This window comes from Ostrea edulis, chromosome 5, assembly GCF_947568905.1.
Source record: "Ostrea edulis chromosome 5, xbOstEdul1.1, whole genome shotgun sequence".
Classification (NCBI taxonomy): domain Eukaryota; kingdom Metazoa; phylum Mollusca; class Bivalvia; order Ostreida; family Ostreidae; genus Ostrea; species Ostrea edulis.
Window position 1 is genome coordinate 13,339,090 of NC_079168.1, and position 18,492 is coordinate 13,357,581.

Genomic DNA, 18,492 nt, shown 5'->3' on the forward strand with positions numbered 1-18,492 from the left:
GTGCTATTCCTCAGTAATTTTGGGTTGGGGGGGGGGTGGGGGGGTTGGGGGTTGGGGGTCCTTTTCACACATAAAGTTAAACTTATAACTTTAGACAGACAAGAACATGAACACAATTTTACTGAGAGAGAAAAAAAACGAGGAGCTCGATTTCACACATCTAGCTGGTTATGCTGCTTTCATCTGAACCACGAAATTCTAAAATTTCTATTGATATTAAAATCTGTTTATACTGGCTGACTAGACTAGCAGTTAATATATATATTGCATATCCTAGGAAAAACACACATGTATATGTCAATAAATTATTTGAGCAATTCAGAACGGAATGAAAATACATGTCAAAGCTGTAAACTGCATATTCTATATTGCATTTTATTTTCGATTCCATAAAAAATTTTCTATTACAGGTGACTCTCGAAAACTCGATGTGCAAGGGAACTTGATAAAACTTTGAGAGATCTCGAGTTCAAGATATTGAAATTTGGAAATTGAAGGTCCGACCAAACCGAGGTTAAGATTTTACAGTAACCGGAAATGTTTACCAGCAAAATCATGGGATCGTTTTGACACGTTTTCCTTCATACTTGTCAGTTAATTTGATTTCAAAATCAAGAACCTTATTATGCATTAATAAAAATATTTCAAAGTTTATGTATTCATTTGTTCTTCTAGCATGCTAAGATAGGCGTACAAAACTAATTCCCGATAAAGCTTTACCATCGGTAAATTTTATGTCACTTTACACAAAGCAAAAATTCTAACAAATAGTAAAACGATGTTTTAGAGTAACTTTACACAAAAAACAAACTCCAGAAATTTAACATTCCATAGATCTCTAAATCACTGTCTTTAACTTAATGTCTCAAACTTACTCTCTCTTTGTGAAGTAAAAACAAACTATAGAATTTATTCATAGTCAGATTATATACAAATTTTAATCATCACAAGACCCCTATGTAGGGTAAAAACTGACCAATTAGCCAATTATATACTCAAATGTCCACCTCCACAAAGAAGCACACACTAAGTATCACCTATGTAAACACCTAATTACCATGTCCAAACTACCCTCCCACATTCAAGAAAATCCAGGTAAGGTTCTAGTGTGGAAATATTTATATGATTGGGTAGCAGTGTCTATACCTACCACCACTTCGAGTGATCTCGAGTGAAAATCAATGAAATGTGTTTTACGGGACCCAACTTCACTTCGAGAGATCGAGAACTTTGAGAGATCAAACATTTGAGAGATTGATGGTAAATTTGCTTAGTTATATAGAGAAAATATTCGGGATCATGATTTCACTTCAAGATATTGAGAACTTTGAGAGATTGAAGTTCGAGCCATTGAGAGTCACCTGTACTTGTAAACAGAACAACTATGAATAATCACTAAAAATTTCCTAGATCCACACTCTTACATGTATCAATTATTCACATCATGAATCTACATGTACTATGATAATTCTACATTCATACAGACTCCTAACTCAACATTGTTCAATCAACACCCTTCTCTTATTATTCAACATCTAAAAAAATAATTCATGAAAAAATTGTCTCGTTTTTTGATTGCATTATATATCTTCATCAAATTGTACGTCTGAAAAAATGTAATTTGAGTTTTATAAAATTCTATCAAAACAACAAGAGCTCCACAAATCGGGGCATCCTCTCGCAATGTAGGCAGTCAGTAAATGTAAGTTTTTTCTATAAAGCCCCATGGTAACATTGACCTCTGGACCCCAGAGGCTTATTCCTCTCTTGATAACAAAGCTACATGTGAAGTATGAAATTAATCGAGCAAAAAATGTGGCTTGATGAAAGGTTACAATCCTTATTTATGAACCCAAAATAAAAAGGGTTCTTCCTTTTTTTTTTTATAACAAAAGCTACATGTGAAGTATGAAATAAATTATGCAAAAAATGTGGACCATGGAGTGCATATAAGCTCAGTGATACACACACACATGCATGCGTGCGTGCTCATACACATACTCATACACACAAACGGTGTCAATACTATATCCCCTCTCCTAATGCACTGTGGGAGGATAAAAAACTTTTCAAACAAATAAACCACTTACCTGTTGGATGTAAATATAAGTAAACAAATAAGAAAATAATTTGTATACTATATGGACCACCACACTAAAAATTACAAAAATAAATCTAATTTGCCATAAAGTAGCGAGAAATTGTTACAGATCCTCATGAATGATTTTTTCCTTGGAAGAACTAGGGGTGGATCCATCAGAGGTGGGAGTAGTGCTATGTGGAGCTGGTTCTCCTGAGCCCAGGGTCTCTGAGGGTGGGGATACATTGGATGGGTCTGAAGAGACATCTACAGGAGGACTTGAGAGGTTGTCAGGTTTCTTCTGTGGGGGCTTGTGTTTACTTTCTGAATGGTGGTACAGCCGAGATTTCTGCAAGTCAATAAGCTCCCTCCTTATCTAAAACATTCAAAAGAGTCGTATATCATTCACTGATTTCTACTTCACACAAAGGTAAACTTTCTGTTATGGACAGTGCACAGCTGATCAATCTATCTTTGTTAGATGCAATACTGCCTTGTTTGGTTTCATCTACATCATATCAATGCAGCACTCTTTCTCAAAACTTAATACAACTTCATGCAGAAATAACCAAACAACTAGGATAAGTTTTGACAGTAATGTAATACTGTAAATGTGAATATTTCCACGTTATTAATTACGCCTATTTCCCTTGCAAACCATATGCATAGGGTTTGTTTAAACGATGTCTATATCATCCAATAATAATAGCAAAACTAAGGGAATTGTACGCATGGGGGTAAGTTACACAAAAATCTTGTAATTGCATATTTAGTGTTAATACCCCCCAATGTAAATTTCTCTGTTTACAGCAATAAAACACGAATTTACTACGTACAAAACCACAAAGTGTATTTCTCTCCACCTGCAATGGAATGCATTGTCAACATTCTAATTTTTATATTTTAATGTTTTGTTTGGGTGAAACATAGTGCCTATGATTTTGAAGCACCAACATGAAGAGTTTACATTGTTGAAAATTTTCGAAGAAAGTGTAAAAAAAAATATTCAACTTCATGATGTCATATTTCATACTAAAAATAAGTTTCAGAAAACCATATTTTTGTATTCTTTGTTGCCTTATACGACATGGAAAAAATTGAATTTTTACGTATATAGGAAACTTCAGGGCCATTACACCTTGTCCTTTTCGTTAAACCTGATCACATACAATTTTTAGAATATCATAAACATCATCTGTATGATGTACTTACAGTGCATATCAAAAATAGCATATTATGATTTTAAACACTACATCCCATTCCTCCAGTATTCAATATCTCCAGTATAGAGATTTATTGTAATTATTGGTATAGGTGTGAAGTCAAATAAAAAGGACATCTTATATTTAAGGGGAAGTCACTGCAACACACCTCGGAATCATCAACTGTCTCCTCCTTTTTCACGACATTCCCCATGTTAACCACTTCATTCCCCTCACTGTCAAATCCTATGAACAGAAACATCAAATAAGCTTGGAGTTCTAAATATAACAATAATCTGAAATATCAAAATAGTTGTCTTGATGGTAAAATCAAGAAAACCCAGGTTAAATCTGTACTAACAGCAAATGGTTTGTTACTCGAAAGTGATATTACATTTAAAATGTGTCAAATTTAAAATGTGTCAAAATAATTTTCTAATACAAAAATAATAAGGGACGAAAATTTTCAGTACTGTAAACATATTATATTTGGCGGTGTATTCTATTTAGCACTTTTCGCCAGCAAGCAGCAACAGCTGAATCAAGTATATCGCTAAATATCAAATCTATGCTAACCTGTTGAAAAAACAATTTCTACCAAATATCGTAAATCCTAAATATGATACATTTACAGTATATTGTATACAATACATGTATATTTTAAACCAGAAATGTATAAGTATTTTGAGTGGTACCTATTCCGTGTATTTTGTGTGTTACCTATTCCATGTACGTGTATTTTGAGTGGTACCTATTTCATGTATGTGTATTTTGTGTGTTACCTATTTCATGTACGTGTATTTTGTGTGTTACTTATTTCATGTACGTGTATTTTGTGTGTTGCCTATTCCTTGTACGTGTATTTTGTGTTACCTATTCCGTGTATTTTGTGTGTTACCCATTCCATGTACGTGTATTTTGAGTGTTATCTATTTCATGTACGTGTATTTTGTGTGTTACCTATTTCATGTACGTGTATTTTGTGTGTTACCTATTCCATGTACGTGTATTATGTGTTACCTATTTCATGTACGTGTATTTTGTGTGTTGCCTATTCCATGTACGTGTATTTTGTGTGTTACCTATTCCTTGTACGTGTATTTTGTGTTACCTATTCCGTGTATTTTGTGTGTTACCTATTCCGTGTATTTTGTGTGTTACTTATTCCGTGTATTTTGTGTGTTACCTATTCCGTGTAATTTGTGTGTTACTTATTCCGCGTATTTTGTGTGTTACCTATTCCGTGTATTTTGTGTGTTACTTATTCCGCGTATTTTGTGTGTTACCTATTCCGTGTATTTTGTGTGTTACCTATTCCGTGTGTTTTGTGTGTTACCTATTCCATGTACGTGTATTTTGAGTGTTACCTATTTCATGTACATGTATTTTGTGTTACCTATTCCGTGTATTTTGTGTGTTACCTATTCCATGTACATGTATTTTGTATGTTACCTATTCCATGTACATGTATTTTGTGTTACCTATTCCGTGTATTTTGTGTGTTACCTATTCCATGTACGTTTATCTTGTGTGTTACCTATTCCATGTACGTGTATTTTGTGTGTTACCTATTCCGTGTATTTTGTGTGTTACCTATTCCGTGTATTTTGTGTGTTACCTATTCCGTGTGTTTTGTGTGTTACCTATTCCGTGTATTTTGTGTGTTACCTATTCCGTGTATTTTGTGTGTTACCTATTCCGTGTATTTTGTGTGTTACCTATTCCATGTACGTGTAGTTTGTGTGTTACCTATTCCATGTACGTGTGTTTTGTGCGTTACCTATTCCGTGGATGTTAGCAGTCACTACATCTGGATCCACTTTCTTTCCTCGCTTTCTTTTATTCTTCAGCTCCTCATCCTCTTTAATGAAGTCCAGGAAATGATACCCCTTAATTCTTGGTTTAAATGTACCTTGCTTTAGTAAAACTAAAAATATAAAACAATCACTTGTCTACAATGAACATCGTAAAACCCCATCTTCGCTAGCCAAGGATTTTCGGTCCACTCTGCTCTTCATAGGAGTGGAGTGGACTGAAAAACATTGGGTAGCGAAGATGGTAAAAACCTATAACATATATTAAAGCAAGATTCCCCTTTTCGAGAAAAATACTTTAAATTACCCCCCCCCCCCCCCCCCCCAGTACTTATATTTTGAGAGAAGTCTTTAAATTGTGATCTTGCTTTGTCAGATTTATCAACAAATAATTTAATTTTGTTGGTGACACACTACTTGATTTGCTGAACAACACTGAATTTCTTTATTTTTCATTAACCTGCTACACAAAGCATTGTGATGTCATTAACACACAACACCTTTGTTTAAAATTCATCCTAAAAACATAATTAAAAGCATATTCCTACATTGATAAATCAAATTAGAAGGAATGAATTTGATAGTAAGGCATGTTATTAGGTAAAAACAGAACTTCATGCAGAGCATCTAAGCATAATCTGCACTAAGTCGTGTTTTAATCCAATAACATACTTTGCTATTTTTATTCCTTAAAAAATAGCATTCAGTTTCTTTATCATTTGGTATAAATACTAGAGGACCAAAGGCCTTATCATTGGGTATAAATACTACAGGACCAAAGGCCTTACTGGTCACTTGTATGTTACATGTTATATTAAAACTATATGAATACTTTGGACCTGTCCTACAGTCAGAACCCTGGGGTTGCGAAATTCACAATTCTGGTATATCCCTCTCTGCTTTTCTTTAATATATGTATTTAGTTTTTAAACAGTATCAGCAAAATTAAAGAAGTCTTTCATATGATAAGGACGTTTAATCACTATTACCATTTTGCTCCACCCTGGTACAAAACCCCTACCTCTGGGATCATGAAATTTACAATCTTGGTTATGGGCTACCTACTCCTAAATATCTATTCCGGTTCAATTTGATATCAATGAAATTTACAATTTTGGTAGAAGACTTTCTTCTCTAAATGACATTTAGTTGTTCTTACAAACATGCATTGATTCATGGCAGTTCTTGTCCTCGATGCTATTTCTAGAAATTCTGTTACTACAGACTTTAAGTCAGCCTTACACATTTGATATTCAAACAGTTTGACACACAGGTAGCAGGGTGACTTACACAGTGTTTTGTTGTCAATGACCTGAGTCTGTATTTCCCGGAGCCAGGCTTCAATCTGATCCTTTGTAAATGCTTTGTCCAAATAATTGTACACTTTTCCCTAAAAAAAAAATCAATATTCACATTAATCGTTGTCTCAGAAGTAAAGTAAAATCTTGTACAAGACACACTGTTATTAAAAGAAAATCAACAAAAATCCACCACTCAGTGTACTGTTTACGGGGGTGAGGTGGGGGGTGGGGATTTGCCCCCATTTTATTTTCACCAAGTTTACCCTTATCCAAAATGTGCAAATTAACAAAAGTAACTCAAATGGTACAACATACACCCGTTAGACCTTCAGTGCAATATCTGTATTCATGATGAGAAAAAGTCCAGAAAACTATTTGACCTACTTTTAGCCCTAAAGTAGGTCATGGTGCACCAATCAAGTTGAAATGTAAACTGAATCTGTATTTTTCTGAAAGGGAGGTTGTGACAAAATTGCAGGGCACTACCTGTATTCATAGCGAAAAAATCTTGAAAACTGTTTGACCTTCATTTACCCCTAACATATGTCATGGTGCACCATCCAGCTGAAATGCAAACTGAACTTACATTCTTCCAAGAAGAAGCTTGTGACTAAATTTCAGGGCAATATCTGTATCTGTAACAAAAACAAGGTTTTTCTACTAAGTGATATTACGACCTTGACCTTTGACCTTGAGAAAAATAGGCATCCTCTGCTTGGCATGAGGAGTATGTGTACCAAGTTTGACAGTCCTAGACCCAATAGTTCAGTCTGTATTCTGCCTACAAGGTTTCTCTATTAACTGATACAACGACCTTGAAATCTTCCTCTCATTGTGGTGATCAAATGTACCAAGTTGCAAAAACCTGCAGCTTACAGTTTGGTCTGTATTCTGCCTACAAGCTTTCCTACTAAGTGATGCTATGATCTTGAACTTTGACCTTGAAGAACAAAAGGTGTCCTCCACTTCACATGAGGAAGTTTGACGATCCTAGGCCCAATAGTTCGGTCTGTATTCTGCCTACAAGGTTTCCCTATTAACTGATACAACGACCTTGACATCTTCCTCTTATTATGGTGATCAAACATACCAAGTTGTAAGATTCTGGAGCTTACAGTTCATTTTGCATTTTGCCTACAAGTTCTGGACAGACGGACAGTAAGAGAGAAGGATGACGACACACCATAATCTTTGACAGCTGGATGAAAATAAATTCATGCAATATTTCAATATAGCTTTGGTCAAATTGAAACCTGGGCAAAATCAATTTCCAGTGTATATAGGCAAAAATAAAATGGAGCAAAAATATCTATATATACAGTAAAACTCGAATATAGCGAACACGGATATAGCGAAATTACGGCTATAGCGAAGTGAAAACGATTTCCCCGGCAAATTCTTTATATATTCTATATAAAAATCTGCGTCTATAACGAACACGGATATAGCGAATTTACGGATATAACGAAATAAATTCCTATTCCCCTTGAATTAAACTTGAACGTAAAAATCACCTTTTATAACGAATTTATTTTTTTCCTTTTAAACTCTTTGTGATTTTTAACAATCGTTTTCCATTGACAGAAAGGTTCCACACTTATTACAAAATTTATGTTTGCATTTTTTTCCAAAAATTTCTTGTATAAAAATATTTCTTCTCGAAAATATAGACTTCATTTCTCTTAAAGACAATACAAACGCAAGTATATCAATTGGTGCTTTCTTATAGAACTGATATACATGTAGAACAAATCAGTTTTATAACGAATTCGTTATATTTGAATTATGAATTCGCTATAAACATATAGCGAATTACGCTTATAGCGAATTTTTATAGAGGGTCCTCAGAAATTCGCTATATCAGAGTTTTACTGTATACTGTATAATCTAACCTCTTTAAGATGTGCATAGGACAAGGCGGGCAGTGAAGACGAGGTAGAGTTGTGGTAGGTTTGTAAAATCTGTCTACCAAAGCTGTTAATTTCTCCAGACCTGTAAAAAAAATAATTTTTGATAATTACTAGTTACATGTAGATCGTTGACCATTAGTCAACTTGAAGACTGTAGTGCTATTTTTAGCATACTTGATATTGAATGCATGTGTATGCTTTTGTGATAGTGTAATAGTAGTGTCTTGTACATGTTGTGTTATGTGAGTTATGTAGTCGGAAAATAGCTCTTTTAGTGCTAACTTTTCTGGTTGTAAACCTGACTTTATATAAATATTATCTTATGTTATTAAAAAACTCTGTCCAAGATACTTTCTGAAATTTCAACTTCACCTAAGAATCTGACTGTAGAACCACTCATAGGCATCACGCTGATAATATAGGAAAATAGTTCTATCTAATAGCGGGGACACTGTCACAATACTTACTGTAGTGAGCAAAAGATGAGGTCTGGAAAACTGCCCCCTTTCACAAGGCTCTGAATGGGTTCCAACATCTCCTTGGATGTGTCAGTGTCATCTATAAAACTTATCACAAACGGCCTATTCTGTTTGTACAGTCTGGGGAAGATGGAGGGAGTCAATTCAGCCTAGAGGATAAAAAAAATGCATGTAACTTTTATACCATATGAATGATTATTTATTCATGAATCTAATGTCCCTTTGATGATTTTTCATGCATTAATAGAATTCACCAGCTGTAGGTTAAATTCCACAAATTTAGACCTATGCTTAGCGCTGAGGTTCATAGCAGCGAGGGTTCTTTAACGTGCCAACACCTGCCGCGACACAGGACCTCCGTTTAAATGATTTTACGGAACAATTTACAACACAGTTGCAAGTCTTGCGATGTATTACAGTTATAAGTTTAAAGGAATGAATTAGAATTTTGTGAGGCTTAATTTTCATCATAATTTTTTTTCCTATTTTGAGTGAATGATCTTACAATAAATGGGAAAATTCTCCTTTTGTAAAACGTGCCCCAGGGTTTTTAGTGTCTCTACCGAAAGACCTAGGCTGCGTTCAAGATCGTAGCAGCTAGCCTAGCTGCTTGGCTAGATATCTAGGTATTTTGAACGCACTGTATGAATTAGCGCTTGTTATCCCCACGTAGGGCTAGCCTAGCACATCGTTCAAGATCGTAGCACTACCGAGCCCTACGTAGCCGCTACGATCTTGAACGCAGCCCTGTTACTCTCACTATAGAAATGTCACCAGCTGTAGGTGAAGTGCCACAAATCTGACTTTTACTTACGACAGTAGCATGCGCAGTAAGGGTTCTAATTATCGTGCCAATGCCTATCGTGACATGGACCTCCATTTTTAATGCCTGCCAAGTGTTTGGTGAAGGAGTAGTCATTACCTATTTTCACATTTTAGGTTGGATGCAGTCACAGCACAAGCTGTGCTCAAACCCCTAACCTCCTGGTTATAATGGAGAATCTCTAACCACTAGCCAGTTGTGACAAGCAAACTACACAATCTCCCGGTTATCTCTAACCACTAGGCCACTGTGACAATCAAACTACACAATCTCCCGGTTATCTCTAACCACTAGGCCACTGTGACAATCAAACTACACAATCTCCCGGTTATCTCTAACCACTAGGCCACTGTGACAAGCAAACTACATACATTGTAGATTGTTTTTAAATTTTCAAAATGATTACGTGCATAATGTAAGTTGTTTTACTTGCAATGTACTTACAAGTGAAGGAATCAGGGAGTTTTCAATGAACTTTGTTAATTCCTCAGCTGAAGAGAAATCTCCTTTGTAGGTGATGAAAGGCTGAACAAGGTCATAGCTCTTCAAGAGAATGACACACGGAAGATCCACACAATCGTATTTCTTTGCACTGTTATTCAATATAATGATACATTATGTAACTATGTGATTTAAGTCATATAATGTATGTGTGTGTGGGTGGTGTGTGTCTTTGACCTTGTTTATGGATCAGGACACACCATCCCTTCACTAGTAACTTTCAAGTGACAGCAATTTTATAAAGCCGTCATATACTCTCAAATTTGAAATTGAAAACTTTTGAATTTACTCTTTAGTCAAAAAATGCAGATTTCGAAGGGAGTAATCTGAGATTTTTTTTTAAATCTCTAGTGGATTCAATCTGTGGATCAGCATTCAACATGTTAACCAACTGAGCTACCCAATTTGGCAATCAAATTTACAATATACAACCATTGCTGATATCTATATTTTCATTCATGTTTTTAAAGGAAGTCAGCCATTATGACGATGTAGTATACCCCCTTAATCAATACGTCTACTTACACATCTTTCCCTTTTCCCTCACTGTTCATTCCAAACATAAACTTATCTCCCAGCTTCTCAGCCACTTCTCTGTACGTCTGCACTTCTAGAAAATCACCATTAAGAATATCTGTGACAATTGCTATTGATTTGTGTGTTAAATTTTCACAGTTTGTGGAAAAAACCCCACAGCAGATCCCTAGGGACCTTTCTGTTCATCTTCTGTTTGTGGATTGCTGAGGATTTGAAGTTGTGAGTGTGTTTATACCATTAACACAAAAAAATACAAATCCCCCCCCCCCCCAACAGTAATCATTTACAGAATCTGCTTTCTAAAAAAATAGTTTGAAATCATTTACACATGTACATCAAAATTTTCTTTATAAATATCATTTCGTCAACAAACTAAATCGAGGATAAATTCAATGTGAGAACCTTTTTGCTGATCAGAATAGAAAGCCATCATAGAGACACTCCCTGTCACATTGGAACCATCAGGTAGGACCCCACTAGAGAATTTCTCAATGTCTTCTATATCCGGTAAATAAACCGGCTTCTCTTGTTTCAATCTGTCCAGAAAACAAACCATCTAAATACTAGATTTCATATTTTGATAACTTTCAAAGTATCATGTTGTTTATGTATACAACATGTTGAACTTATTCTTACTGCAAAAATTGGGATCTCATGAATAATTTTTTTTTATCTATACATAAGGATGAACAAATCGCACATTCGCGAAAAAATGTCTCATTGATGAAATTGATAAGGTAAGATTGCAGAAATAGTCTTGTGAAATTTAAGTGATTTAAAGCACAACGTAATACAGCAGCTGGTCACTGGCATAACACATTAAAATGACTTACAACTTATAGGAATCCACCACACCCTCAGTGCTCAGAAGTCCATCATAGTCTTTGAGTAATCTCCCTTGCCTGTATATTCTCAGTATCGGGTACTGGGTAATCTTCTCTTCACCACACACATCTGTCCAATCATGACAGTTTACTAAAGTGTATGGTCTGTCTGTCTGCTTCTCAAATTTCCTGGCAGCCTCTCCGTAGGCGCGTAGAAAAGCCAGACTTCTTTGGTCGACTGACAAAATTAAATACAGCATAAAACGAAGAGCATGGATAGAAATTAAACAAGAAATTAATTGACCATAAAACTGTAGCTATTCATTCTGTTAAATGTTACAAATATGTATATGGAATATACTACTTTCGATGGCAAGAACTTCGATCTCTCAGAATAATTTCCTGATCACATTTTTTCTCATACATAAATAAGCCTCTCTACTATATGCCTTTTTTGGCAAAGAATTGTAACTTGAGTGGCATTGAAATTTCTGAAGAGTCAGCCATACAGAAGTGTAGAGTTGAAGGAAGTTGTTCAACGCAAGTTTTCACGTTACGCAACTTCAGAATGATTAACACAGGTGACAAACAGAAAAACACACCATTATTCTGGGAGAGACAGACAAACAGATAAACGCAACATAAGTCTGAGCAAGACAGATAAGTCCAAGTGAGAGAAACAGAGAGAAAGATAAGGCACAGCAAGTCTGAGCGATAAAAACACAATACATTTGAGGGCGATAAACAAACAATAAATCTGAGCTAGAGTGACAAACTGATGCACAAGGCTTGAAGCCCACTGTTGGCAGATGTATTCATTTTTATATACAGGTAAACTTCGATATCTTGAACTTGTTAGGACCAAAGAAAAACGTCGAGATATCTGAGGGTTCGAGAAATCGAAGTTAATGAATTTGACACCAATACTGTTAAATGTTTTATGTTGCATGATTTATTTGACAGGTAAATAAACACATCTTTTAAAAGCAGTAAAAGTTTTAGTTTTAAGTTAGGAATTTTTTTTAAAATACATTTGTATTTGCATGTATATTGTACATCTATTACTTTATTTGATACGGCAACATTTACATTTTACGAATTTCGGTCGTTTATCATAGCAATAATCAGTTATCACGTTCAGTTCAGTATTTCTGATACCTGGATTTGTGTTACGCTTGTAAATGATAAACCGGTCACTGTAATAATGACGAAGATGGAAACGGGAAATATCACTGCCTTGGATTCTGTGTCTTTTTCGACTTCTGTTATAGCATGGAACTTTGTTTCGATTGTATGAACTTTAAGATTCCTTTTTACACCACTGCCAGATAATCCAACTATCCCCCAGGTTGGATACCGGGTCCTTCGTTACGTGTAGATTGCTTATCAGATACTGAAGATTTTGAATTTTGTTGCTGATATTGATACTAAAAATAAGGTCTTTTATTGTTTAAATCTTGATTTCTTTATCACTTTGACGTGTTTAGTGTTTACTTTGACTTGTAATAGCATGTGTAAACGTGGATTATGACAAAATTAAATTCATTTTTCAGTACGCGTTCCCAAGCTGCTTGTTGAAGCATTGTATCATCTTACGTATAAGTGTGCATTTCATGATCACCTCCGAACACCCAAACTGCAGAATTAGATAAAGCTCCCAAATCAACAGCGTGGGGCTATAAGGCGTGATTATCAACAATGGTTTCATGAAGCCCGTGCTAGACCAAACTGAAACATCCAATAGACCGTGAAATTAGCATAACGGGATGATTGTGTACTTCAGGTGTGAAGTCAATGAAGCGAGAAACTTCTTGGACTTCGAGATAACACGTGTGTTTTTAGCACTTGGGACCGTAAATTGACTTTGAGATAAGCCAGGTATTCGAGATTTCCATGTTCAAGATACCAGTTTTTTTTTTAAAATCATGAATATAGTAAAATTGGCCGGGACCGTCGACTGACTTTGAGATATCCGTGGTATTCGATATATCGGTGTTCGAGATACCAAAGTTTACCTGTATTGTATATCGTATATGCAGAATTTTTAGCGAGGATTTAATTTTGACATTGTTAGCGAGGGTGTTGAGATTGCTAAAATTTAACATCGCTAACAAATTATTCCGTATCATAGGTAATAGTTATTTTTCTTAGAATTATAAAGTTGCTAAATTTAGCTCTCGATAAATATATATACAGTATACCCATTTTTTATGGGGAAATCATTTAATTTGTGTTTTGCTAAAAATCACACTCATACAGTATTTGATTTCCAATTTTTCACCTCTGATATCTTTAAAAATTGTAACGATAGCCATTTTCCCCTCATGAACACACTGCAGTTGTAAACATATGAATACAGAACTACTGGGTAAATATAATATTTCTATTTTAATGGTTGGGAATTTTCCAACAGTAAAGAAAGTAAAATGTAAATATAAGAAATAAATTTCAGTTTTGAAACCTTGCGTATTTTCAAAATTAAAATTTATTTTTGAAATATTCCTGTTTACTATTAAATACACTTACATGGTAAATAGAAGAGAGTGAAGACAATGTCGTTCTCTTTAACTGTGGTAGTGAAAGTTTTGTCGGTCAGTTTCTTGACCAGTGCTAAGTCCATTTTAATCTTTCTGGCTCTCTGTATTGCCTCAGCCACCTGGTCATCCTCCGTCTCAACTACAAAACATGAAACAGCTCACAATCTACGAGTATAGAACAAAAGCTTCCACATAAATATCACAAAATACAAAGTCATTAAATAAATAAATCAAAAAGCAAAACATGAAACAGCTCACAATCTATGGGTATAGAGCAAAAGCTTCCACATAAATATCACAAAATACAAAGTCTTTAAATAAATAAATCACAAAGTGTCTTTAATTATGCTTACCATTATACAAACAAGATGCAGAAAAATGTGTACATGTATGTGAAAAACACTGATGCCCCCATATATGGCAACAAAGAAATTCTGGTACCAAAAGAAAGGTCTTGTCACAATGAACACCCATGTGAAATATGAAAGCCCTATCACTAAGCATTCAAAAGTTATGGGCAAGGTTAAAGTTTTTCAAAAGAAGGTCACACTCCCAGGGCACGAGGTCAAAAATTTTAGTACCAAAATGAAAGTTTTGTCACAAGGAATACACATGGGAAATATGAAAGTCCTTGCACTAACTGTTCAAAAGTTATAGCCAAGCTTAAAGTTTTTGCTGACAGACAGACAGACCAAAACTATTAACTCTGAATCTCTGATTACAGGGACGTAAAAAATAAGGCTCATCACTCTTTGAGTCAGCAGAAGCAAATGATGGAAAATCAATTTTGACATTGGATTTCGAGTTCTTCTGATGATTGATAATTTGGAGATGTTACATGGAAACATTTTTGACTTACTGTCCTCATCATATCTGTCCTTCTCTGAAGGATTCTCATCATCCTGGCCATCATCTACGGGCCTCGATATTTCACTGCTGCTCTGTTTCTCGTCATCCCTAAATGCGACATCGAACTCTTGAAGCTTATTAGCAAAGAACTCAATAGCCCCGTCCAATGACCAAGCCTCAGTCATAAACACTGGTTTGACCTGAAACAAGAGGAAAATACTAATGTTAAATTTTTCTTTCTCTCTTGTAACAAATATTCGTTTGCTTTTAACAGCTGCTCTGTTGGGCTGCAAAGATTTCCTTGAATTCTGCTGGATTAAAATCACCAGTAATCGCATACACTCATTGTAAATCACCAGTAATCACATACAATCATTATAAATCACCAGTAATCACATACACTCATTATAAATCACCAGTAATCGCATACACTCATTGTAAATCACCAGTAATCACATACACTCATTGTCACCAGTAATCACATACACTCATTATAAATCACCAGTAATCGCATACACTCATTATAAATCACCAGTAATCACATACACTCATTGTAAATCACCAGTAATCGCATACACTCATTATAAATCACCAGTAATCACATACACTCATTATAAATCACCAGTAATCGCATACATTCATTGTAAATCACCAGTAATCACATACACTCATTATAAATCACCAGTAATCACATACACTCATTGTAAATTACCAGTAATCACATACACTCATTGTAAATCACCAGTAATCACATACACTCATTGTAAATCACCAGTAATCACATACACTCATTGTAAATCACCAGTAATCACATACAATCACCAGTAATCGCATACACTCATTATAAATCTAGCAAAATTAATCACTATATCAAAACCACCAGTAATCGTATACACTCATTGTAAATCTATAAAATTTAATCTGAATACATGTATTGCCCACTATATGGCAATCAATCATCTCCAGAAACTGTCACAAAGCTCTGATATTTTGATAATACAATCAAACTTGTTATAGTGGTCACCTTTATCCAGGGGTCACCTGTCCCATGCAGTCATTTCATTTCCTCCCCATGAAAAAAATACATCATTAAAAGATGAATATCATAAGTTGTGTAAAGGCATTTCAAATTGAGATTGACAGCCTTTTTGTGGAAAATCATTTTGTTTTTTAATTGTACATGCAAGTTGCATAAATATGATTTATTTCATTTTACTTTAAAAACACAAAAATAAGACGTGATAAATATTCTATTTAGACCTATCAAGTATTGGTGTTTGTAAAAATTCATTTTCAGAGAACTAAAAATTTCACTGAAAATGTAAATAAAATGAAATACATAATTTTACACCAAGAGTGATACATAATTTTGAGGAAAACATATATAAAGTAGGGTATATTTACCAACAATATTTTCAAATATTAGATTGAATCTGTCAATCAAGACCTGAGCTATTGTTTCTTATTTGATTGACTAGCGGTATGTTGTTTTTTTCGTTCATTGTATCCCAGGTAAATTTTAAGAAAAGTGGCTTAAAATTGGGTTTCAAGAGGTCACTTTGACTGGTTCCCACAGATGACTGTTATATACTGGTTTGACTGTAATAGGGTTTGACTTTGACTGGTTCCCACAGATGACTGTTATATACTGGTTTGACTGTAATAGGGTTTGACTTTGACTGGTTCCCACAGATGACTGTTATATACTGGTTTGACTGTAATAGGGTTTGACTTTGACTGGTTCCCACAGATGACTGTTATATACTGGTTTGACTGTAATAGGGTTTGACTTTGACTGGTTCCCACAGATGACTGTTATATACTGGTTTGACTGTACTATCTTAACTTATCCACTCTATGGTCTATTGTGAGGGATTACATTAGAATTCTATAAAGATACAGATGTTGGTATAAGATTTCTCCTCACCTCTGATTTTAACTGCACACCAATGGCTGGTGTACTATCTGGGATTTCCTCTATTCCAATTGTCCCAAGTTTTGCATTTTCTCTGAAATGAAAAATATCCAATGCAACAAAAACTTCACAATAAATCCAAACTGTACAGTAAAACACGATTATAGCGAACCTCCAGGACTAGTGAAAATCAGTTTATTATAACCAAACTTCATGATACAATATTTACATTCAATGAATCCTTTCTCTTATATTTCTTTTGAAATTGACACTGCTTTCATCATGCAATGAATACATGTTTGTTGCAAACTAGTTTGATCCAGTTTCCTAGTTCCACCTGTCTGCAAAATCATTACCAAATATGGAGTGTCATCAAGGTCAAAGGGTGCATTGGCTGTTCCATTTAACGTAACAAATGGGTCAACTATATGATATTTTAGATCTTAATTCTAGTTTATATTTTTAAAGCTACATAAAAATATAAATATAAAAAATAATTATGTGGGTTATGCATTTTTAATTTTCTGCAATGCTAGCTACCTTCATCACCTTATGAAACAACAAAGAAAGCATTTTATTGTTTAAGTAAAACACAGTTATAGCAATTAACCTCCAGGGCTAGTGAAAATCAGTTTGTTATAACCATACACCCTTATAACCAATAAAACTTTTGTTATTTCAATTAACCTCCAGGGCTAGTGAAAATCAGTTTGTTATAACCATACACCCTTATAACCAAAAAAACTTTTGTTATTTTCTTCTCATAGGGGAATAAATATAACTTCGCAATATGCGTGAATTCCTTATAAGTGTGTTCATTGTAAGGATCTTTTACTGTATTAACAAATCTTAAAGCAATACTAAGTACAGTTTATCATTTTGGTGTCCGAAATTTTTGTTGTAAAATTGTGATTTACTATTTCAATGCCAGAAAAAAATATAGTTTATATAGTTTTGTTATTAATATTTATGTTAGAAAACCTATTCTGAGGTTCTGAATGAAGCAAAATTACTTTACTGTCTTCCCGTACAAAATTTATTTCTTATAATATGCTATATATTCAATAAAACTGAAAACTTTAATTTGATAAGATCTAAAACTTTATATTAATTTTATTGATGATTATGGTTAAAGTTACATATAAAACTATCAAAATAGCAAATTTTTACAACAATATATATTAAATTTTTTAATTTAGAGCTAATGTTGCTTTTATCATCATTTCACAGTGAATTGTAGCTGCAGATCTGTAGCTCTCTGACATACAGACAGACAGACAAAAGCAATCTCCACTTGCCCACAGTGGTTGCACTCACAAGTCAACCGTGACAAATCCAGCCGTTCCATGGAACTGTCTTCCAATCAAACGGACCATTTCCTGGACATTTTCTTTGGTGGGTTCCCTGTAGAACAGGAACACCAAGTGAAGGTCAAGGTCAGATGTGTATGGATGGGTGGTGCCATTACCAGGGATGTCAAACTGAAAATATTACAATTTCTAAGCTGACAAGATATAGCCCAACGACAAAATGGAACTGCACACTGACATACTGAGGGGCAAATGAACAACTTGGTGGTTCCTATATGCCCCACATCATTGTTTTTCACGGGTGAGAAGATTTAAAAGATGGAAAATGTTCTATTTGGGTTTACTCTTCAATCTTTGTTGTTTATTTATGAAATTTCAAATAATCTTGGATAAAATCTATTTTCAATATG

At 34.5% G+C, this 18,492-nt stretch overlaps 1 protein-coding gene and 1 long non-coding RNA gene across 2 annotated transcripts in view; one reads left to right on the plus strand and one right to left on the minus strand.

The window, feature by feature from the left end:
• The window catches only part of LOC125649687 (uncharacterized), a 33,838-nt gene extending 33,299 nt beyond the window's left edge, over positions 1-539 (plus strand). Inside the window, exon 3 of the long non-coding RNA XR_008803411.1 lies at positions 411-539. This is a non-coding gene — a long non-coding RNA (uncharacterized LOC125649687). The remainder of the gene's footprint in view (positions 1-410) is intronic.
• Positions 1-18,492, minus strand: part of LOC125649655 (thioredoxin domain-containing protein 16-like) — a 36,240-nt gene that overhangs the window by 2,672 nt on the left and 15,076 nt on the right. Inside the window, exons 7-20 of the mRNA XM_048877329.2 lie at positions 18,090-18,253; positions 16,785-16,866; positions 14,868-15,057; positions 13,998-14,147; positions 11,481-11,709; positions 11,050-11,183; positions 10,636-10,720; positions 10,054-10,201; positions 8,775-8,935; positions 8,290-8,389; positions 6,387-6,486; positions 5,063-5,209; positions 3,452-3,528; positions 1-2,456 (exon numbers count right to left, since the gene is read on the minus strand). The exon at positions 1-2,456 is cut by the window's left edge and continues 2,672 nt beyond it. Of these exons, the coding sequence (XP_048733286.2) occupies positions 2,205-2,456; positions 3,452-3,528; positions 5,063-5,209; positions 6,387-6,486; positions 8,290-8,389; positions 8,775-8,935; positions 10,054-10,201; positions 10,636-10,720; positions 11,050-11,183; positions 11,481-11,709; positions 13,998-14,147; positions 14,868-15,057; positions 16,785-16,866; positions 18,090-18,253 (2,019 nt within the window). The 3' untranslated portion in view covers positions 1-2,204. The remainder of the gene's footprint in view (positions 2,457-3,451; positions 3,529-5,062; positions 5,210-6,386; positions 6,487-8,289; positions 8,390-8,774; positions 8,936-10,053; positions 10,202-10,635; positions 10,721-11,049; positions 11,184-11,480; positions 11,710-13,997; positions 14,148-14,867; positions 15,058-16,784; positions 16,867-18,089; positions 18,254-18,492) is intronic.